This window comes from Crotalus tigris, unplaced genomic scaffold, assembly GCF_016545835.1.
Source record: "Crotalus tigris isolate CLP2741 ecotype Arizona unplaced genomic scaffold, ASM1654583v1 scf7180000017596.1218436, whole genome shotgun sequence".
In the NCBI taxonomy this organism is placed as follows: domain Eukaryota; kingdom Metazoa; phylum Chordata; class Lepidosauria; order Squamata; family Viperidae; genus Crotalus; species Crotalus tigris.
The window spans coordinates 164958-189319 of NW_024096501.1; the positions used below are offsets into that span (position 1 = coordinate 164958).

At 40.7% G+C, this 24362-nt stretch overlaps 1 protein-coding gene across 15 annotated transcripts in view; it reads left to right on the forward strand.

The window, feature by feature from the left end:
* The window catches only part of MYCBP2 (MYC binding protein 2), a 144123-nt gene that overhangs the window by 19267 nt on the left and 100494 nt on the right, over positions 1-24362 (forward strand). For 10 of the 15 annotated variants that reach the window (XM_039365591.1, XM_039365612.1, XM_039365633.1 and 7 more), the window contains exons 6-22: positions 435-677; positions 878-949; positions 2795-2891; positions 4972-5045; positions 6215-6353; positions 8726-8802; positions 9833-10037; positions 10696-10860; positions 11646-11804; positions 12929-13136; positions 15673-15818; positions 17270-17371; positions 18508-18627; positions 19680-19761; positions 20682-20799; positions 21295-21499; positions 22876-23029. In XM_039365591.1, the coding sequence (XP_039221525.1) occupies positions 435-677; positions 878-949; positions 2795-2891; positions 4972-5045; positions 6215-6353; positions 8726-8802; positions 9833-10037; positions 10696-10860; positions 11646-11804; positions 12929-13136; positions 15673-15818; positions 17270-17371; positions 18508-18627; positions 19680-19761; positions 20682-20799; positions 21295-21499; positions 22876-23029 (2366 nt within the window). The remainder of the gene's footprint in view (positions 1-434; positions 678-877; positions 950-2794; positions 2892-4971; positions 5046-6214; positions 6354-8725; positions 8803-9832; positions 10038-10695; positions 10861-11645; positions 11805-12928; positions 13137-15672; positions 15819-17269; positions 17372-18507; positions 18628-19679; positions 19762-20681; positions 20800-21294; positions 21500-22875; positions 23030-24362) is intronic. The other 5 variants (XM_039365601.1, XM_039365670.1, XM_039365673.1 and 2 more) reach the window with 1 other exon arrangement.

Below are 24362 nucleotides of genomic sequence, written 5' to 3' on the forward strand. Positions count from 1 at the left end.
GCATCTTTGCCCTCCCCCCCTTTTTTCTCTCTCAATCATGTGGTCCACTTGGTGAACCCCTGATCTGGTTGCTAAAGTAGGACTACCTGGAACATATTTAGGAATGAACATGTGAATTTAACCACATTTTCGAAATCTAGGAACCCATCTAATGTTTACCTTCCAAAGAAGAGCTTCTTGCAGGAATAACAGATAGTTTTGAATGATCAGGTTACCGTGTTTTTTTTTTCTTGTATCAACCGAGTAGCTTTATAAGGAGGTCCACTGATTCTTGAATGAGAAAACAAAATCTGTTGTTAGCTATTGTTCCTTCTCCTCCCCAGCTGTCCCTAGCCACCCCCGCCACCCCACCTGCTTATCGGTTTTAGATTTAGTGGTTTAAAGCTTCTAATGATAAGGAATCATTTTGGGTTATTGCTGTTTTTCTCCCTTAGGTACCGGCTATCTTAAATTCCCTGCAGAGAAGCGTGCAGGCGGTCTTGGTCGGCAAAATACAGATCCAGGATTGGTTCAGCAGTGGAATTAAGAAAGCTACCCTGATGCACAAATGGGCCTTGAAGGACATTTCAGTCGATGAAGATGACCCCACTCTGCTTCAGAGCGATGGCTACTTTTTGTATCTATTGTGCAAAGATGGATTATACAAAATTGGCTCTGGCTACAGTGGAACTGTCAGGGTAACGCATCCCCCGAGATAAAAGCTTACATAAAATATTTTAAAATGAAAGAGGGTGTGATTTTTAGGAATAGCAAAGTGGATGATGTGATAAAAGATCACGGAAAGATTTCCAGTCAGGTTTTTTTTTTTCTTGTAGTCTACTTTTTGGTTTGAGAAAGGCAGCGTCGAGAATCTTAACGATATTTTACTGCATTACAGGGCCATATATACAATTCCACATCTCGCATCAAAAACAGAAAAGAGAAGAAATCATGGCTGGGTTACGCTCAGGTAAGAAAAAGATGGAAAGCAAGCATTAAGAAATATAATTTTGAATTAAATAACCCTATAACTTTGGGTGAAATATTGAACGGATAGCGTAGTTCTAAAATTTTTGAAAATTGAAAGGAAGCGGTATTGATTTATGCCTAAAAAAGCAGTTTTTACAAAATTATTTCTAGCAGAAAACAAGGTTACATTCCATTTCAGTTGCTCGCAATAAGTACCGTAAATGCCAGCATATAAGGCGACTTCCGCGAGCGCTGAAATCGGCGCCAAAGACGGGGGTCGTCTTATACACCGAGTCGTCTTATACGCCGGAAATACCGGTAGTTTCCGGCGTATAAGACGACGTTCTAGGACAGTGGTTCTCAACCCCTGGGTCGGGACCCCATTTGGGGTCGAACGACCATTTCATGGGGGTCGCCAAACAAGGCTGTCCACCATTTCCCCCCCCTTTTCTTTGGCCACACCCCTGGCACCCGGTGATGTATAAGTGGTTGGGGGTCACCACAACATGGGGAACTGTATTATGGGGTCGCGGCATTAGAAAGGTTGAGAGCCATTGTTCTAGGAATGCGGCCCAGCGATAAAGACGGGGGTCATTTTATACGCCGGGTCGCCTTGTACGCCAGCGTATACAGTATTTGCCAACATTATTTCCTTTGAGAAAAAAAGAGTTTATCTCTCTTAATTTCCTTTAAAGATGGCCAGAAGAGAAGTTGATTCAATGTTTCCATGAGACAGTTGCTTTCAGTTGATCTGCTTGGGAATCAGTATTTTGCTGGTGGCAACTAGATTCTTTTAGCTTCATCTTCTCCTTCTGTTGAGTACTTTGGGGAGAAGCTTGGCATTGGTCTTGTAGCTTCAGAGAGGTGGAAGTGGGGCAACGATGTTCCAGAAGCCACGTTGTCTTTATAGGCTTTGTTTCGTACATAACTGGCTGAAGTTTGGCTCTGGAGAGCAGTTTGGTTTGTTCCTGTTGTGTTGGCTTACCTGCTGCACAAAAACATCCCTGCCTAAGCTCTCCGACCCTGAATTGATGGTGGAATCCGAGTGTCGTTGAGTAAGGGATGGTTCAGGAGTTCACATCCACTGTGGTGACCATGGATGTCACCCGGGTTCAGTAACTGAAAGCTTAAACCATACCAAAGATAGGTTTTTGACTTGGGGGAAGTTGCAACGTGCTCTCTGACTGCTTGCTGACTTATCAATGCTGTCCCCTCCTATAAGAAGGTAGGTGGTCTTAGGTCAGCCTTCCCAGGTGGCCAGTGGACCTAACAGATTTCAGAAGGAGCCTGGTGTTTTTCCAGAAGATCATCTGGATTGGTTCAGCTGAAGCCTTACACTCATGACAAAGGCTTTAGACCAGAATGCTGTTCACTAAGCATCAATCCCAGAGGGGTCCTTAGGTTTTCTGAATAATTTGGGAATAGGAAATGCCAGAAGAGATGCCAGAGCACCATTGGAGGAAGTTGAAGACTAAACCTGATCAAACACAAGTAGGAGCCGAGGTTGGGGTTAACCTGGAAGCCCAAGTGATAGTGTGTCAATATTTTCCCACATTTACTGCTCCTGCTGCTGGTGGTCTTGCAGCCCTGTTACATGTCCATCAGATGTCATTATGAAGTGCTTGTTCTATGGTGCTTTTGGTGATTTGAGATTCTTGGCGATAATTTTAAAGTTTATGCCGTCTTCTGTCAAATAAGGCATGCGAGTTATGTTTGTCCCTTTTCTTCCAGTTGGCAAATGGAGCTGCAGAACAGAAAACTCCTTGTCAAAAGATGGAAGGGCGTTCGGTCTGCCCCTGAGATTGTCATTCTGAAAGCTCTTATGTTGTGATCTGTTGTTTTTCAGGGCTATTTATTATACCGGGATATAAACAATCACAGCAGGACAGCCGTAAGGATAAATCCTGAATCTTTGGAACAAGATGGAATAGTAACACTGCCAGGTATGCACAACAGCATCTTGACTCTAACAAATCTGAGGGGGTCCTTGGTGCTCTCTGAGTTTGCTTGTTTTCTTGCAGACATTTCATTACCCTAACTAGGTAACATCATCGGTGCTCTCCTTCGTCGGTCTAACAAATCTCTTTATCCTAAAGATTAACAAAAGACACCGCATGTAATTTAGTAAGAAACCCCTGAGTCACAGGGTGTCCCTTCATCAAGGATTGGTTCAGGGGTTCAGACCAGAACATACCTTAGGTCAGTGGTGGCAAACCTATGGCATGGGTGCCAAAGGCGGCACTTGGAGCCCTCTCTATGGGCACACGTGCTGTTGCCCCAGCCTCGCCTCCCCCCATGACCCCCTCCTCTCCAGCAGCCCCCCTGAAGGAGAGTCACCCCTGAGTGTGGCCCACGCGGAGCAGCGCAGCCAAGGACATGGCAGCCAGGCAGCGTAGACAAGACTCTGCCCTCACACCCCATTGTGCACAGCTGATGCTGCAGGGCACGGGCAGAGGGTGTGGCTGCCTTAGCGCTGCTGGGCTACCTGGGTGATCTGTGACGGGCCCTGGAGGCGGTGAATGGCCCTGCGGGCAGGCGGGGGATGGGGGCGGAGTGGAGGTGGGGTGGGGGGTGGAGCAGGGGCGGGGCCAGCTTTTGGGCACTCGGTCTCTAAAAGGTTCGCCAGCACTGCCTTAGGTAAACACCAATTGACACATTCTAATAGCTGCCATCAAGGGAGAAAAAAATAAAATGGGCATATTTTGCTTTCTGCTTTATGATCGTGCTGGGGAAAGAGTTGAGGGTCTGGTCTCTGGAAGACTGACACCATAATGTCCTTTTCATACAGTTTGCATGTTGCCTAAATTTTGGGGCCACATCTTTCAGCTTAGAGACCTAGATGAAGTTGGGAATGGAGCACATAGCCTTTGGGGCATTTTTGGGGGGGGGGTTGTGTGACACTGTTGCTCTCAGCCACCACTGAAAAGCAATAAGAGGTTGGTTGACAAAATGGCCCAGCTTCAGTGGTTTGATTTCTCAGCTTAAAAACGTGAACCTAAGAGTGGGCTTGTGAAGGCTCTGGGAAATAAAATGTTCCAACTCCCATCCCTAGCTGGCTCAGGAATTCTGGGAGTTGAAGTCATGAGTCATAAAAGAGCCAAGGTTGCCTACTCCTGCTCTAGGCTATTCCAGACTCCTTTCTCCTGATGACTGGCTGTGTGGCCTTAAATTTCACTCTTTTAATAACCAGAACATACTTAATATTAGCTGATATTAACATTGGACGTAACCCCATTCCTCAGCAATTATTAGGATTATATACCGTCATGCGAAAAAGGAAGGTCACCATCTTTGAGTAGTTCTGTGGTTTTACATATCAGGACATAGTAAAAATCATCTGATCCTTAGCGGTTCTTAAAAGTAGGTAAATACGTCAGATGAACAACAACACGTGACATATTTCACCACGTCGTTTATTTTACAAAAAGAAAGGCAAATATGTGTAATACGTCATCTGTTGTTGTTCATTATTTGATGTTGTATTTATGAGCTTAAAGGGACTCCAGAAGATGATAGAGGACAGGAAGGCCTGGAGGAACGTTGCCCATGGGGTCGCGATGGGTCGCACACGACTGCACAACTAACAACAACAAATAGAACTGCTAAGGACCAGATGATTTTTACTATGTCCTGATACATAAAACCATAGAACTCAAAGAGGGTGTGTTTTCTTTTCACATGACTGGACATGCTTTTATGCTATTTAGTAACAGTTCTTACAAGTAGGAGAACCATGTACAAGTATAACCATTCAATAGTATCCAGAAATAATGTAATAGTTTTATATGTTCATTTATTAAAATACCAGTTTGAAATATAGCAACTTTTTCTGTATATATAGTAAAACACTTGTTGAGGTTTTCTCAATTGTCTGGGGTTTTTTTTACAGAACAGAACATCATAGCTACTTCTGAAAGTCTGGAATGTATTTTTCCCCAAAATTTGAATCCATCTCTGTTTGTCAAGCATTGGAAAATGAAGTATTTTATATGAAATGACCAAACAATTATTTTTTCTCCCCAGACTGTCAGATGGAAGGGCAGAACATCCTTTTTACTGATGGAGAGTACATTAATCAGATAGCAGCTTCTAGAGATGTAAGTTAAAATTTCCTTTGGTTTTTTTTTATTAATTTATTTTAGAGTTAAAGGGTTGGACAGCAGATATTAAATAGTCAGATGCTCGCCTTAACTCTGCCTTTATTGTAGATATTCTTGCCAGGTTGAAAAATACATTTCCAGATTATTTTATGCTGAACAGGATACTTTTAATGATGTAGCTGGTGCTATGTCACTATAGTTTACACCAAGCAACCAATCAGAAAAAAATAGGACAGAATTAGCTTCCTTGCCGTCGAGATTTATTCAGCATGAATGTTTTTTCATCAGCTGAAATCATGTTAGCTTGGTTGCCTGTGGAATGTCAGAATGTTTTAAAAATTAATATGTTTGAAAATTAGGCAGTGATGCCTACTAGTAATATAACAGTAATGATTTGAATCTCATTTTCAGTTGTAGAGGCAAGTTACTTTAAAAAGAGTTGCTGGTTCATGTGTCACCAGATCAACAAGCAGCAACTGATAAAATATCAACTCACATTTGACAAATTTTGTTTTAAACATTGTTCCTTTTGTTCTCTCTGCTCTGTTGCTTTGCGCCTAATATGTAGGAGCCTAACAGGTGGAGCCCGAAGGTGGGGGTCAAACGCGTCATCAGTTTAGCGTGGCTATGCTCCTACAAGGGAACGAAGTCCTGCTCTCTGTGAATTCTGCACACTCTTATTTAACACTAATTTGCCTTGACTGTTAATAGCTCAGGCAGGGGTATTCCAATTGATTATTGGAAGTGCGAAAAGAAACTTGCTATTCTAGTTACTTTCCAGAAAATGTGGAATTAATAAATACTGAAAACAGTGGAAACAATGTTTTTATCCAAACTAAGAGTAAAAGGAGTATGGTATTGTTTTTCAGCACCCTTCCGTTTGGATTTTTAAACTCAAATATAATTAGCTGAACTATGACAATAACAAACTCCGCGCATAATACCAATACAGTGTGCACGGCATTTATGAACTATAATTATTTTATCCTCTTAACTTTAGGCACAGCATCGCACTGAGTATGTCTAAATCAATATGAAAATGATTCATTTGAACAGTGTGGTTGTTTTTAAAGTATTGACATGTTATTCAAAAGAATCATTGTCTTGCATAAGTCTTTTTAAGTGCGGAAGAAGCAGGACTAGATCTGGTACATTATGTGTTGCAGGATGGCTTCGTAGTTCGAATATTTGCAACAAGTACAGAACCCGCATTACAGCAAGAACTTCAGCTAAAGCTTGCCAGAAAATGCCTACACGCATGCGGCATCTCGTTATTTGATCTGGAAAAAGATTTGCACATTATCAGTAAGGAAATGATTTTTCTGTATTTTGCTTGCTTGTGGAGCATCCCCGAAAATCAAACGTAAGAAGTGAGCAAACTCAGTAGATCGTTTGCTAAGTAGATAGAAAAGGAGGTTAATCAATTGTTCTCAAGAAGAGCCTTCAGCAGAGCAGAATTGCCACCAGCAGCGGGCAAGGTTGGTGGCCTTAAGTAGCCAGAGTCTGATGTCATGTACCCAGGATTGCCAGGGAGTAAATATATAGGTGTGTGTGTGTGTGTGTGTGTGTGTGTGTGTGTGTGTGTGTAGAATTTAATCAACCTAGCTTTCGTCGATAACACTCGACATCGTCAGGGTTAAAAGGCAAACGCTGAGAGAGAACCTATATATGATCGTTAAACGCCTGTTTCCAGCTTCTGGAGCGTGTCACCGGCCCCAGCTGATTGAGTTGTGCTCTAAATGCACTTCTTTCGTCAATGTGCGTTCCTTTCCCGTTCCTTTCCTGCACTCCATCACGCACCGTTCAACCGTTAACCCCAGGGTCGGATGGGGTCGGAGTCCCCCCTCCTCCCTTGTGTGCAGTTCCTTCGCCACTTCGCATATCACTCCTTCCGTAGGGTGGGGGGGGGGTGTTCAAATCCCTACCAATACCCCCATACGCCCCAATCCCGAGAACGGTGCTCACCAATACCAGACCGAATGGCAAAGTGCTATCAATGGAATGGCGGTAAAAAATGTTTTGGGTGTGTGCAGGGAAAGAGACGCTGGATCGAACACCAGATCGATCAGGACGGTGCACGGGAATGAGGACAAGAGGGAGAATAGCACGGGGCGGGGGGGAGAGACCCGCATTGCAGTCCCAAAGGATAAGTAGGATAGATCAAGATGGGATTGGGGCTATCTTTTTACTTATTTTACTTACTCTATCTTTTTACTTATTCTCTTGGTGATCGTTATTTTAGCAATATGGACATACCCAAGAGTCGGATTTTTACTCATATTTCTAACATATATATATATATATATATATATATATATATATATATATATATATATATATATATATAATTGTTTTCTGAGGTTTTCGCGGGTATTTGTATGTAGGTCTTTGGTTGTTCGGGTTTTCTCCCACGTAAAAGACACTTCCAATTTTACGTGGGAGAAAACCCGAACAACCAAAGACCTACATATATATATATATATATATATATGTATGTATGTATGTATGTATGTATGTATGTATGTATGTATGTATGTATATATATATATCAAGCAGAAGTTTCCAAAGTTCCAGAAGGAGGTTTTAAAAATGGAGCAGTTCATATTTGTGCCTTTGCAGTAAACATGAGTTTCCTAAAATAAAAAACAAATCCAATAGCTGCATATTTTAAAACACAACAGTGCATTCAGTACATTTTGTCGTAGAGCATATGCACTTTATATAAAAAATGAAATAAAACGGGAAACTGACATGTTGCAGTACAAAAAAACAAAACATCAGATATTCAGAAAATGCAGAGCTGTTAATAGTATTGATTTTTCCACATTTTACCACCCATGGATTATTTTTATGGGCTCTTATCTTTTCCTGGAAGAATGTAATTATCTCATAAGAAAAGCATAGTAAGCCGTGTTAATCCTGATGCTTATAAATTTTTTTTCAAACTTTCTGCTGTGGCTTAATTAGAATTTGCCATAATATTGTACTTGCAATATTGGCATCCTGATACTTTGTTTTCTCTTGTTTTCAATTTAAGCTTTCTAAATAATACAGTGTTCACAATTTCTAATCACATCACCTAAATATCATTGCACTGAAATCTACACTGAAATAGTACAGTGCATCAAGATTTATAAAATTATAATAAAAGGGGAAAAATGATTTACTATTTTGGTGTTTGGTTGTGAAAGTTGGACCATAAGAAAGGCTGAGTGCAAAAGAACTGAGGCCTTGAACTATGGTGCTGGAGAAGACTCCTGCGAGTCCCCTGGACTGCAAGGCGATCAAACCGGTCAGTCCTAGAGGAGATCAACCCTGACTGTTCTTTAGAAGGCCAGATCCTGAAGTTGAAACTCAAGTACTTTGGCCACCTAATGAGAAGGAAGGACTCACTGGAGAAGAGCCTGATGCTGGGAAAGATGGAGGGCAATAGAAGAATGGGACGACAGAGAATGAGGTGGCTGGATGGAGTCACTGAAGCAGTAGGCATGAGCTTAAATGGTCTGCAGAAGATGGTAGAGGACAGGAAGGCCTGGAGCAACGTTGTCCATGGGGTCGCGATGGGTCTGATATGACTTTGCAACTAACAACAACAAATTTTGGTGTTTAAATGCTTCTGGCATAGAATTACACCTAAACTGGACACTGGTTTAACTGTTGATATTTTTTTGTCCTAGGTACAGGGTTTGATGAAGAATCAGCTGTTCTTGGCGCAGGAAGGGAATTTGCACTAATGAGAACGGCTAGTGGCAAGGTATCGAAAACGCTCATTTTAGACAGAGAATAATGTAGACCTACTAGACAGGGACCATTATGGGAACAGAACAGTGACCCCTTGGACTCTGATTTGACATGAAAAGTTCATTCCTGGCGTCTCATTCAAGAAACAAAAATCAGACTTATAGGCAGATAGTCCTTAACTTATGACCACTGTTGAGCCCAACATTTTTGTTGCTAAGCAAGGTGTGATTGTTAAATGAGTTTTGCCTTATTTTCTGACCTTTTGGCCATAGTTGTTAAGCAAATCACTGCAGCGGTTAAGTGATTCGTTTGTCTTTAAGAGAGTCTGGCCTTCCCCCCCCCCATTGTGTTTGTTTGTCAGAAGCCAGCTGGGAAGGTTATAAATGATGACCACATGACCCCGGGACAATACAACCGTCCTGAGTACATGCCAGTTGCCAAGCACTTGAATTTTGACCCACGGGGATGCTGCAACAGTTGTAAACGTGAAAACCATTTGCACATTTCACCAAATCATATCGCTTTTTTTCAGTGCTATTGTAACTTCAGTCACTAAATGAATGGTTATAAGTTGAGGATTACCTGTAATGGTGCCAACATAAAAAAGACAAATAGTTTTTTTTTCAGTATATCAGTTTAAATATTCCAGTAAAATACGATTTCTTTTTTTTTTTTAACCTCGGGACCATGGGAATGCCGCAATATCCTAAGTGTGAGAAATGGTCCTAAATTACCACTTTTTTCCAGTGCTGTTGTAGCTTTGTAACTTGTCACTACATGAATGATTGTAAGTCAAGGACCACCTGCAAGTAAAAGTAAAGCAGTGTTTCTCAACCTTGACAATTTTAAGGCATGGGGACTTCAACTCCCAGAATTCCACAGCCGGCATTGCTGGCTGTGGAATTCTGGGAGTTGAAGTCCACATGCCTTAAAATTGTCAAGGTTGAGAAACACTGAAGTAAAGTCTGTTTTGAAAAACTGCTCAGCCTCTGGGTATGTCGGTGTGATTCTTTTGGTCTTCCCCCTCCCAACTCTTTCCCCAGATTTATTACACTGGCAAATACCAGAGCCTTGGGATCAAGCAAGGTGGTCCTTCAGCAGGGAAATGGGTAGAGCTGCCCATCACCAAGTCTCCAAAGATTGTTCAGTTCTCGGTGGGGCACGATGGCTCCCATGCCTTACTTGTGGCTGAAGATGGCAGCGTATTTTTCACAGGCGCAGCTAGTAAAGGGGAAGACGGAGAATCAAGTACGTTGGAGGAAGAGTCCTCATAGTGGGAATGGGGGTATGGTGTCTCTGCGTGAATTACTGTGCAGATGCTACCTATTTTAAATGAAAATGAAGGTAGCAGAATTTCCTATCAACCTCCCCCCCCCCTCTTATTTTTAAGAAAATTCTACTTGGCTCAAATGGGCGTAGAATGGAGTAATCCTAGATTGTGCGGGCACTTGTTTATCTGAATATTGCACTAGTGATGAATGCACAAATTGCACCTTTTGCAATGCAGTTAACGAACACGACTGCAGATCCATATTCTTGTTTATGTTAGTAAAGGGACAGACTGTACCTAACTTCTTTTAGTGTACAACTTTTTCAACAGTCTTGATGTTTAATGGGGATTATCCTGATCAGATGCCATTGCTTTATGTCTTGGAGCTTTGCTATGTTTTTAAAAAAGGATCAGTGTTGATCCATCCCCACAGCCTTCATTCTTTTGATTTTGAATCTCAATGGACAGAAATGCCAGTGAAAAAAAAGAGATTTTTTGCACTTTGTTTATTTTTAGTTTTTCTGGCAATAATGCCTGGAAGCAGTCACAAGTTCGAATCTGTTGCCATTTGATAAATGTGTTTATTATCACGATAAAATGTACAGGCTGTAACCTTGATGCTTTTTCCTCTTTAAGCCAAAAGCAGGCGGCAATCTAAACCTTACAAGCCAAAAAAAATAATTAAAATGGAAGGAAAGATTGTGGTGTATACTGCGTGTAATAATGGAAGTAGTTCAGCCATTTCCAAAGATGGAGAACTGTACATGTTTGGGAAAGATGCTATTTACTCTGATAGTACAAGTAAGTTGAAACTGTAGCTGTTTTAAAGCTAGTAATTTTTATTTTATTATTTATTTATTTATTGTGAAGTTATTTGCTGCCCATCTTATACCCAACGGTTCTAGGTGGCTTACAACATAAAAACATTTAGAGCCATCAATTGTAAAATAACACAGCAGATAAAATCAGTAACACAAGAGAGCAAAGGATGGACCCGGACACATGGGGTGAGGGTGGGGGTGGGGGAGTTTAAGTTTAAGTTTCAGTTAATCAACCACCTTCAGTATGACATGCCCCCCATTGGGTCCCCAAGCCAGGTCTTAAGGTGCCTATGAAAAGTCAGTAGCATGGGAACCAATCTCACTTCGGGGTAGAATGTTCCAGAAGCTAGGAGCCAGTAATATGGCTGACTTTGGGGGGGGGGAATAGGCAACCCCCATGACATTAGCCAGTCAAGTTAGCTTTCAAAGGTTGAAAATAGGGTTGGAATGCTCCATGCAGTTACTTTTTACTGAAAACCCTATAAGCATTTGTACTGTTGGTTTTTATTTGCTTTAATAACGATTCTAAGCAATTATTGATCATTCTGCTAAAATAATCCAAAACCAACACAATGGAAGATTTTTCTTACTAGACCCACATAAAATTGTTGCGAAATGTGCTGCCTTCTCAAATGTAGCTTTTAATATGAAAACCTGTCAGTTGTCTATCTCCAATCCGAGATGTCAATAACTTCATAGCTACAGTATATATGTGTAGGATTAGGAAGAACATTTTTCACCTTCCAATGTGTGTTTATTTTATAGGCTTAATAACCGACTTGAAAGGCCACTTTGCAACACAAGTAGCTATGGGCAAAGCTCACACTTGTGTGCTAATGAAGAATGGAGAGGTGTGGACCTTTGGGGTGAATAACAAAGGCCAGTGTGGGCGAGACACTGGGTCCATGAGTCATGGGGGGAAAGGTCAGTGTTGCCTTTATTTCTCCTCTTTTTTATCTTATGGCTTTAATGGTTAAGAAGGATTGTGTCCTGAATTGTTTAATGATTTTGCTTTCTGATAGACCTCTAGTTAATGAATATATTTCCTTTTCTGTAGTGTGCTTGCACATATAAATGCAGTTGAGCATGTAATACAGAGCCCTTCCTGGAAGTGCAGAGCCAAATTTCTGGCTTATTGTGAGAACAGAATAGAATGGAATGGAATAGAATACAGCAGAGTGTATAGAACAGAATAGAACACAGTATGGAATGTAGAATAAACAGTGCAGAATAGAATGTAGAATAGAATAGAGCAGAATGCACAATAAGATAGAATGAAGAATAGAATAGAATGCAAAATAGAATGTAGAATAGAATATAACAGAATGCAGAATAGAATGTAGAATGGAATGTAGAATAGAATAGAACAGAATGCAGAATAGAATGTAGAATAGAACAGAATGCAGAAGAGAATGCAGAATAGGATAAAATATAGAATAGAACAGAATACAGAATAGAATGTAGAATAGAATAGAACAGAATGCAGAATAGGATAGAATAGAATGCAAAATAGAATGTAGAATAGAATATAATCGAATGCAGAATAGAATGTAGAATAGAATAGAACAGAATGCAGAATAGGATAGAATGTAGAATAGAATAGAGTAGAATAAGAATTAAGAGAAATAGAATACCTTATTTGGCAAACTTTGATTAGACACACAAGAAATTTGTCTCTAACGCATAAGCTCCCAATCTAGTGTGATGTGCAAATCACACTACATGAGCCTGCTAAAGCCAAAATAAGTCATTTTATGACCTTGGTTTAGGTCATGTATAAATTAGATGAACTATGTTTGTCCCAGCTCGGGTTAAAATCCAGTCAATGTTTAATTTAGTAAATTGTTGAAATAAGCCATATTTCCCACATTTTTACATGAAAGGAGATTACTTTGGTTGAACATGAACTCTCAGAGAGGAGATGATCACTACATTTAGATCTTTTCCAGTGAGCATAGATGATCTATTGCATATGCTGAAAAGGAATGTGCTGTTTTTGCACGACAGCCTTGATGGATGAAATCTAGTTGAATCTCTCTTCTCTTGAGGAGGTTTTGGTGTTGAGAACATGGCCACAGCCATGGATGAAGATTTAGAAGAGGAACTGGATGAGAAAGAGGAAAAGTCCATGATGTGCTTGCCAGGAATGCACAAGTGGAAGTTGGAACAGTGCATGGTGTGCACCGTGTGTGGGGACTGCACGGGCTACGGAGCCAGTTGTGTCAGCAGCGGGCGACCTGATAGGGTGCCAGGAGGGTAAGTAGAGAGACAGACGTGTTTGTGAGCACAGGTGCACCATCTCTTTTTGGTCCTCATCAATCTCTTGAACAAATATTTGGAAGAGATATCTGCCAAATAATTTCAGATGTTTTTATGCCTATGAAGGTTCTCAATCATCTAAATCAGGGGTGTCAAACTTGCCACATCATGTGACGTGTCACAACGTATCGCAACTTTTTTTCCATTGCCGGCAATGAGGTGGGCGTGGTTTCACTATGATGCATCCGGCCCACGGGCCGGCAGTTTGACACCCCTGATCTAGGCTATCTAGCATTTAGGTGCTTTTCCAAAAAGTAGTTGGACTTTACTGTTTTTTTTTCCCCCTTTGAAAAAATGTTTCGTTCAGTTCTGAAAAAGCTTCTAATCCAAGAATTTTCTTCGGAACTGAAAAAGCTTCTTGGTTGAGAAGCAAGAAATTTTCAAGGAGAAAAACCAAGAAAATCCAGTTGCCTTTTGGAAAAGCACATTTGGGAGTTTGGGAGATGTTTTTATAGCAACTGTACAAAAGTTAAACTTCATTTTTTTTTTTTTTTTTGCGAGTGCATAATTTTCCGTATAAGCTACTTACTCAGATCCTGTCTTTTCTTAGCCATAGCTTGGTGGCTTGTGGGAACATGCCTCATTCCGAAGAAGAAAAAAAAGGGGGGTTTTATATTTATTTATTGTTGTATCAGAAAGAATAAAATACAGAACAATAAACAAAATGAAACAAAACAAAAGCGTACATTCAACCCTAACAACAACCCAAAAAAAGTGTACAAAAAAGAAGAAAAAGTGGTCAATTAAATTTAACATTTAAATTTAGCAGAAATGGTGAAATCAACTGCTTTGATTACAGACTAGAGATAGTGGACTATAAGAGACTGGAAACCATATGTAGACTTTCTATGGACTAAATATAATGGCATATGGTTAACAGAAGGATTTGAAGATTAATGTAATGTTTAGCTCAACCTGTTGACTGCTTTTTCTTCTGTGTGTGTGTGTGTGTGTGTGTGTGTGTGTGTGTGTGTGTGTAGAACGAGGGGGGACAATTTACTGCTTTTTCTTTTCTTTACAGTACCCAACTAGGGTGGATCCTACATGTTAAAGAAAACAATTTCTTACATAAACTCCATTGGTCATTTGCTAAAGAAAAGCAAAAGGCCTTGTGTCTGTTTTTGGCAATCAGCCAGTCTTGTGATTGAAGAATATTTTATAAATAACCTTTGAAATTTCACATATGTTGTTAGAATTCATAATAACTTATTCTTGGTTATAAATGGCTCACTTAGTGATTGTATTCCTTTTCTACAACAGATGGAAGTTTACATGGTGAACCGTCATGCATAGATACATTAGTCGAGATACTAGGGATTTTTCCCAGTTACCCAGCATGCCCCCAAAAGCTTTATGGACCCTACTTCAATTAAGTAGGAGTAGATATTTTTAGAATAGGATATAATTAATTCAGGCAACCATTAATGTTTTAAGTTGCAGAGTTATGACCTCTTCCCAAAACCAAAGTAAGAAATCCATATTTGGACTCAAGTTCAGTGGTTTTGGAGCCCGTTCAAGAAAAAACAAAGCTAGTAGATTAATTGAATGTCCAGTGAAATGAAATAGAACTTCAAGGTGACTAACTCCAAAATTAAGCTGTCAAAGGAAAAGTGGCGCCATTCTGCCATATGGTTTGCCTGTGCGGGAGAAGGTTTAACTGACCTTGGGATGCAGTGGATGACACAGGAGCATTACCAGAGAGGCTTGGGATGTTGCAGAACATCAGCCACTGCCCGAGGCGGAATCATGCTCCCTACGCTTTGCTTTGGCAGGCTTTCTGGGCTATTTTACATAATCAAGTCCATTTCAGATTTCCAAGTGGTTCTTGTTTCCCGAGTTTGCTAGCCTTGCAGGGCTTCAGTGTCTTTGAAGAAGCAATACTATGGGGTGGGGTTTTTTTTTTTTTTTTGGTGGTGACGGTGGTTCTTTGGGGAGAGGCATGTGGCTCAGTGGCTTAAAAGACAATGGAGAAAGTCTGTGTTCCAGCGGTTCGAGTCCTATCACCCCTTGAAAGAGTGAGCTCCTGTCACTTGCCTAGCAGTTCGAAAGCATGTAAATGCGAGTAGATAACTAGGTACCACTTCGGTGGGAAGGTTAAAAGCATTCTGTGTTTTGCTGCATGCTCTGCGTTGCAGCGGGTTGTCATGCTGGCCACCTGACCACAGAAACGGCTTCAGACAGCGTTGGCTCAGTGGCCTAGAAATGGAGATGAGCACTGCCCGCTGTTGTCGGCTACGATGAGCCGAGTAAAACCCGGCAGGGACTCCTTTACCTTCACCTTTGTTCTTCTGGACTCTCCTCATGCAGTTGAGGAGAGAGAGTTCTTCGAATGGATGCTTGATGGCGCTCGGATCCATTATGACAGTGATGGGGTTCTCTCCGGTCCCCCGAGCCCTTTGAGCCTGGTGGTGCCTGATGCAGGGCACCATCTCTGCCTGGCTCGTAATAGAAACGGGGCCTTTTGCTCCTGCAGGATCTGTGGCTGTGGATCGGGGGAGTCCGGCTGTTCTGTATGTGGCTGTTGCAAAGCCTGTGCCAGAGAACTGGACGGGCAGGAAGCTCGGCAAAGAGGAATCCTCGATGCAGTCAAAGAGATGATCCCGCTGGATCTTTTGCTGGGTAAGCGAGGGTAACTGGGAACTAGCTTTTTTTACAAAATTACCCAGCGGTAAAGATCTTCGCTTGTTCAAAAAAGATTTTCCTAGGGGGGAAAAATAGAAAATCTTGCCTTCCTACATCATTTACTTCATCAATCAAGGATTTTTGTGTCATCCCCCCCCCAGTAAAATATAAAAATAGAATGATCCAAAATCGTCTCTCATAAAAGATCATTGGATTCTCCTGGGTTCTCGGTTTGGTAATCTTCCTTTTACTCTTAGTAAGGTACCAGAGGAAGATGGGTGGTTAAGAAATATGAAATATAAATAAAAAAGAAACTCAGCGGGAAGCTCCAGTACATCAATTCACTCTTTGGAGATCCCCTGAACCCCAAGAGGGGGCCATCCCAATTTGACTGCAAGATGGCTGGATGCAATTTCCCTCAGTGATTAAGGGGAAAGAGAAAAGTGGACGGGTGGATTCCTTTTACACATTTTGTCCTAAATGCTCCAAATATGTTTTTCTTCAAGTAATCATTGAACATTTCTATTGTAAAACAGCATGATACCTAACTGGGGAAAGGAAAAGCATCCCAATGCCTTCAGATCTAAGCCGTAGCCCGCCCCTTTATCTGAACAGGGCCTGCCTCCATCTTTTAGTTAGGATTGAGTATTTTATCTTTTTTCCTTTTGTAGGTTTTGTAATATTTTATCTTTTTAATATTGTAAACCACCCAGAGTTAGCTTGTGGTAACATGGGGGGTCTATAAATTAAATAAAAATAAATAAAAATAAAAAACAAAACAAATAAAATAAAAAATGTATAATATAAAATAAAATTCTAAAATATAAAATAAAAAATATAGTTAAAATAAAAAATATAAAATAAAAATAAAAAATATAAAATAAAAATAAAAAATATAAAGTTAAATAAAAAATATAAAGTTAAATAAAATAAAAAATATTAAATTGAATAAAAAATATAAAGCTAAATAAAATAAAAAATAAAATAAATATAAAATAAAAAATATAAAATTAAATAAAAAATATAAAATTGAATAAAAATATAAAATTAAATAAAAAATATAAAATTAAATAAAAATATAAAATTAAATAAATATAAAATAAAAAATATAAAATTAAATAAAAATATAAAATTAAATAAAAAATATAATATTAAATAAAAAATATAAAATTAAATAAAAAATATAAAATTAAATAAACCGAGGGGCACCTGTGTGAGAAGGGGTGTGGGTGTGTTACCATACATAGCTCTGCTTCCCAAATATTTTCCTTCATGATCCAAATCTTGTCAGAAGGCCCTTATTTAAATGTCCCTGTGGTGATTGGGCAATAGGTTCCAGTGGTCTTTACCCAAAGAAAAACCACGTTTACCTAATTTGGGGTAATTTAACCATCTTTGGGGAACAAAGGTATAATGTACATTGATTGGTTTCCCTTTTTGTGACGCAGCTGTCCCTGTGCCCGGCGTTAACCTTGAAGAACATCTCCAGCTGAGGCAAGAAGAGAAGAGGCAGCGTGTGAATAGAAGGCACAGACTGGAGGAAGGGAGAGGTTAGACATTGGGGTTCCTTTCTTTCCACCAACCCTCACTCTACCCCAGTTTTTAAAATTTGTGTTATTAGATTTTATGTGTGTCCTGGGAGGAACTTTGTGATAAAGAATGGAAAGAATAAGTTGATGAAATTTGTCCAAAAGATAATAATAAAATATAGATCCATTGTATTTTTCTTTCAATCATATTTAGGTTTTAATCCACCCAGGAATCTTTTGAGATAAAATAATGATTTTTTTAAAAAAAAAAAATCTTATTCTTTATTTTCCTTTTTTTTCCTTTTTCTGAAATACTCTTTTTAAGAAAAATAGTAAATCAAGATATGAATTGCAAAAATAACATAGTCTGAAAAATAAAATGTCATTGATTTTCCACAATTATTTGTAGTGATCGGCAGTCCACTTTGGAGCTAACTTTGGAGCTTATTCTTGTCGTTCTGATATTCATATAAAATTTTTATTTTAACAAATACCTTTACTGTTTCGTTAAAACAATACAGTAAAATATTGTATTGTTTTAAATACTGTTAAAAACATTAAGTACTTTTTATTTGAAGAGAAACCAGGAGTTTCAATTATTTATTATTTGCATCAAGCATTGCATACTTATACCTAATCAGTATGTAAATAATCTATTTTTAAAAAAGGTGGCTATAAACAGTTTTACATTTTTAATTTCTTTGAATGGGTGATAGAAACATCCCTTGTTAACATATAAAAATTGTATCCAAATTCTGGCTTGTCATTGTAATCTGATAAATCTGAATTAATTATTTTTCATGTTTAACAATAACTATATCCGAGTACTGAATTGCCTGTTTCTTCTACCGTATATGCCGGCGTATTAGGCGACCCGGCGTATAAGACGACCCCCGTCTTTATAGCCAGGCCGCATTCCTAGAACGTCGTCTTATACGCCAGAAACTACCAGTATTTCCAGCGTATGACGACTCGGCGTATAAAATGACCCCCGTCTTTGGCGCCGATTTCAGCGCTCGCGGAAGTCATCTTATACGCCGGCATTTACGGTAGTTATAATATTATGATTTTCTTGTTCTTACTATGTGATTTGATGCTGTTGATTGTGAAACTAATTGAGAGACGTAATGGGAGATCTTCATGTCTTAAATTTGTAGATGGAAGTGGAGATAGAAGTGACAAAGATGCCAGCAAAATCACCACCTACCCTCCAGGCACTGTCCACTTTGATTGTGATCTCCGAGCTATACAAGTTAGTTGTGGATTTCACCACTCAGGTACAGCCTTTTTATCAGATCGATCTAGGAGCTTTATTATTTTTCTGTACTTTGTCAGAGAAGAATTTGAAGCCTGGTGGGGATGGCAGAAGTGTGCAAGTCTTTGTGTCTATATGTGTGTAAAAAGGATGGCTTACACATGTGCCTAGAGCAGGGGTCGGCACTTTCCCACAGAAAAGAAAACACTAGGAGCCGCAAAACTCGGTGTGCGTGTGCCAGAGGGGGGGGGGCTTGATTGAAGAGTTTAATTAAAAAGAAATAGAGACTGCTGTGCATGAGTTCTCTCTCCCTCTCTTTCTCTTCCTACCCCCCCCCCCTCTCTGTCTCCGATCTTCTGCTCACCTGGCCAGCTGGCCTGACGCTGTTCTTCGACAAGCTGACACACATTCTTATTGGACTGGCTCTCTCCTGCCCTTGGTCTGCCAGTCCTTTCCCCCCACTCAGTGAGTGAGTGAGTGAGTGAGTGTGTGTGTGTGTGTGTGTGTGTGTGTGAGAGAGAGAGAGAGAGAGAGAGAGAGAGAGAGAGAGAGAGAGAGAGAGAGCGCTGCTGCTTTCTGCTGCTTCCTGTTTCCTGCAGAGACGCAGCAAAGGCAGGAGCCCTGCCCAATAAGCTTGTCAGCTTGTCAGAGAACAGTGTGAGGCCACTCTCTTTTTTACACACACACACACACACACACACAGAGAGAGAGAGAGAGAGAGAGAGAGAGAGAGAGAGAGAGAGAGAGAGAGAGAGAGAAGGGAAGCACAAGTGCCTCTCTCTGCCTCTGTCTCTCTCTCTCTGCAAATGGTGGAGGAGGACTGGGAGCTGCAGAAGAAGGCTCAAAGAGCCACATGCAGCTCTGGAGCTGCAGGTTGCCGACCTGTGGCCTAGAGTCATGGGTAACTGCAAAGTCCAAATGGCCAGGACTTGGGTAGCAGCTCCTCTAGGAGACAATTTTATCCACTTGAGTATATTTATATATCGTGGGCTCAGACCACTCTTTGGAGTGATGAATTCATGATGTGAAGCTTGGTAACCAGGATATTAATCAATTTCCCATTTTATTCCCTAGTTGTTCTAATGGAGAACGGGGATGTTTACACATTTGGATATGGCCAGCACGGGCAGCTTGGGCATGGAGATGTGAATTCTAGGTAAGTGAGTCTTGCACTAAAAAAAAATGAAATTTTTAATGAGGAGAAGATTGCATTGGTTTATTTTATTTGCAGAATAAGACCTTTTGGATTTTGGTGCTGTCTCATTGTTCTGTTTCTGGATTGTCATTAAAACTCCCTTTTTATGACCTTGTAATCCCTCAATTTGGAATGGAATCAGGATGACTAGATGTAACCGAGCATTTACTAGCCCTTCCTGACACCTACCAGGAGTTCACAGCAGATATTTTCTCTTTGTGCCCCGATAGAGAAACATCTGCCATTGCCTGGGTTTGAATTCTCAACCTCCCAAGTGGGAGGTGAGCATTTTCACCTCTAAGCCACTGCACCACTCTGTTTCTGGACTGTCAATACTGCCTATTATTTTTTTTAGGACAGCACAGCTAGAGTCTGACGGTCTGGTCATGATCTTTATATCATCATCATCATCATCATCATCTTCCCTATTATTATCACAGATATTTTAACCTTTATCCAGGCCGGCAGTTTACAACCCCAATTGAGACTGGATTTCAATTGCTAAGTGACGTCATTAAGCTGGTCATTACGTGACCATCCATTTCCTTTTGGGGAATGACTGGTATTCCTAGTCATTCCCAATCGCAGCTCTTCAAGGTCTGGTCCCACTTACCGTTTTGGAGGTCAGCTCAGGTCCACCACGAGTTGCCACCTGCTGATTTGATCAGGTCAAGGAAAGCATTTAAACTGTTCAAACAGTAAATATGGTCCATTCACTATTTGAACAATTTAAATGCTTTCCTTGACCTGCTCGCCATTCCCCAAATTCAAGAGGTCATTAGTTATTCTAACTGTGCCATTTCAGGTTCAGCTAGTTTCCTGTTGTGCATTGGTACCCAAGAATGGATAAATTTACAATTGCTTTTTTTTTTTTAATTTAGGGGATGTCCCACTCTAGTGCAAGCATTACCAGGACCCAGCACCCAGGTCAGCGCCGGCAGCAACCACACAGCTGTTCTGTTGATGGATGGACAAGTCTTTACCTTTGGAAGTTTCTCTGTAAGCACTTTCCCTTAAAATGACTTTCCTTGTCCAAACCGGTTGCTTAATGCAGAATGTTCTCCACCTTTAGAGAGATTTGTTGTCTTTGGGGTGGGACAATGTTAAATTTTAAGTATGTTTTCAATCTTTAAAACTGGAGGGATTCGAGACATAATTTTCCAGTTAGAAATGAGTCCCCAGCCAAATTCAGATTCATTTCAAAACTAGTCTTTTTTTGACCTTGGGTCTAACCCTTAACAATCCCCAACCAATTCATATAAACATGAATTACAATTGAATACTAATAATTAATACCGATAGGCTCTCAGGTTACTTGTCATAGGAGGTTCATTGATAGAAGAAGCTAAACCACAAATAGTTTGTGGTTTTTTTTTTTTAATGAAACATTTGTATGGGCCACAGCTGACAAAGCTAAGAATGTGTGTTTATCCTTTGAGCTTCCCTTGATGCTTACTTTTCTACTCATTTTCCCTTCCTAATTTACCCATTCAGAAAGGGCAGCTTGGCAGACCTATTCTGGATATTCCCTACTGGAACGCAAAGCCAGCAGCCGTGCCTAACGTGGGCTCTAAGTACGGGCGCAAGGCCACCTGGGTTGGAGCCAGCGGGGACCAGACTTTTCTTCGGATTGATGAAGCTCTGATCAATTCTCACGTGCTGGCAACATCGGAGATTTTTGCCAGCCGGCATATCATAGGCAAGAGGCTGGTTGGCTGCTGCAGCTCAAGAAATCATTAATTTCTGGTGGTGGTGGTGGTGGTCTCAGCTGATTTATTGACTCCCTCAAAGCCAAGAGGAGAGATTTCTTCTCTCAAAATCGTTATTTGTCAATTGGGGTGGGGGGTGGGGGTGGGGGAGTGATAGACGGGAAGGAGGGACCAAGGTTGCCTTGCAAAGCTGCACCCAGTGGGTGCTCTGCACCCAATGAAGAGCAAGCTGTGGGTGGGATGTGCAGATGGGCCAGGCAGAGGCGCCAATGAAAGAAACAAATCTTTGTGAGGAAAGTCTTTAGTCACGGCTCCTTGTGCAGATGGATGTTTCTGAAAAAAAACATGGTTCCAACAGGAGGAGAGTCTCCATCACAGAAGTTTAACCAGTATGTGTATTAGGGAAGAAGAAGAAGAAGAGAGAGGACAAATGAACCATCCATTCATTTATATTAGGGAGGCCTAACTTTTGACAGGCAATAATTTTAATCAGGGCAACCAGTCGATTTAGTGGTCGGAGGCTAGCCCAGGGGCTCTTGGCTCTTTTATGACTCGTGGACTTCAACTCCCAGAATTCCTGAGCCAGCCATGCTGAGGGGAAAGGGAGAGGTTTCCAAGCTGAGCCATGCTTGGAATTTATTTATTTATTTATGAGACTTATATACTGCTTTAAGTGCAAGCACTCTCTAAGCGGTGTACACCAGTAAGCAATGTATACATATATTTACATTGCCCCCAACAATCTGGGTCCTCATTTTACCTATCTCGGAAGGATGGAAAGCTGAGTCAACCTTGAGCCGGTGAGATTTGAACCGCTGACCTGCTGAACACAGTCAGCTAAAGTGGCCTGCAGTACTGCATTCTAACTGCTGTGCCACCTCGGCTCATGGTAATTCTGGGAGTTGAAGTCCATGAGTCAGAAAAGAACCAAGGTTGCCTACCCCTGGGCTAGACCATGAATTCTACTCTTGCCTGACAGCCATCTGGGTAACCTTGGGCAGGCCTGGCTCAGCTTGGGCAGAAGAAGAAGAAGAAGGCCATAGCTGAAAACTGCAGCCAAGAAAATGGCAGGGTCTTTGCCCAGGCAGTTAACTCAAAGATTAATACTTATTTGGGGGATTTTGCTTTGCTCTTTGTTAGAGTGTGTGGCTTGGGTCATCATGTCCAGGCTACGTTTCCAAGAGGAGAATATAGGAATATAGAGGAGAATATAGGAATATAGGAACCTAACCTTTTTCTTTCAAATTATCTTTGGGATGGGGGAAGTTCTTAAATTCAGCTCAGGTGAATGCAGTGAGTACGATTCTTAATATTTAAGACATCGAATAATGGCCAAATATTTGACTTTTGCTTATGTGTTTTTTAGGCTTGATACCAGCTTCTATATCGGAGCCCCCTCCATTTAAGTGTCTTTTGATAAACAAAGTTGATGGAAGTTGTAAAACATTTAATGATTCGGAACAGGAGGACCTTCAGGGCTTTGGCGTGTGTCTAGATCCTGTTTATGATGTCATTTGGCGGTAAGTGTTGGTAGGGGTAGAAATAAAGTACTACAGACACTAGGAGAAAAACTTTTCAAAAGCCAGTTTAGGGAATATGGAAAGGAAACAATGCATCCTGTTTTGGAATGATGAACCTTGCCTTTTTTTTTTAAAGAAAAGAGAATACAGACGAGCTCAAAGGGCAACAAGAAAGGGTGCATAATAAAGGAGAAAAATGTGGAGAGGCATGGAGAATTAAAAAAAAAATGGAAAAACAAGTGGTGGTGGTGGGGATCTTCACTAAGGGGGATAACAAGCCAGAACTGTAATTTTGGGTAGAGAGTCTGCTCTGTGTGTTAATGTGAAAAGTTAAAAGAAGGTTGTCTAGGCCAGGAGAGGTGACATTTGCAGTGTTTATAAGTATGAAAAATGGACGTAAGTCGCTTTTTTTCAGGGCTGTTGTAACTTTGAACTGTTGCTCAATGAACTCAATGAACCAGTTTAATGAAGAGAAAGACGAGGGGGGACATGATAGCAGTGTTCCAATATCTCAGGGGCTGCCCCGAAGAAGAGGGAGTCAAGCTGTTCTCCAAAGAAGCTGAAGGCAGGACAAGAAGCAATGGATGGAAACTGACCAGAGAGAGAAACAACCTAGAACTAAGGAGGAATTTCCTGACAGAACAATTAGAACAGTTAGAACAATTAATCAACCTGCCTCCAGAAGCTGGAGGGGGTTGGACTAGATGACCTCCAAGGTCCCTTCCAACTACTACTACTACTACTACTACTACTACTACTACTGATTATTATTATTATCTTTTATGCATTAAACATAAACCTCAGTCAACTGAACATTCAAATTGGCTGGCGCTGATGGTTGACATGGGTCAATAATAATAACCATTATTATTACTATTATAATTAATACTACTACTGCTGCTACTCTTGTAAGTTGAGGACTACCTATATTTCTTGGTTAGATTTATATCCTGCCTTTCGTGCAGGAGCTTGAGCTCAGTAGGGTTTATTTTCTGACACACACACTTCAGATGGCAGCCTTTGTTTGAGATGGGGCCAGTGCCAGCTCAAGGGTGTTGTGGTACTGCGAGGCCGCAATGACTGATGATGCCACCTCCTGCCAATGCAAAGATTTGCATTTTCAGAATGATTTGAAAAGAAGGGTGACATTAGTGCCCCCTCAGCTTTGGCAGATTTAGCCTCCTCAGGCTTAGCTATTCCGTAGAATTGGTATCGTTAGAGAGACAGAATGTTTGTCTTCGTTCTTCATCCTCCTTTAACCATTTCCCATAATTTTCTAGAATAAGACCCATCTGGCTGTCCATTGCAGCCATTACAAGATGAGCATGAAGTT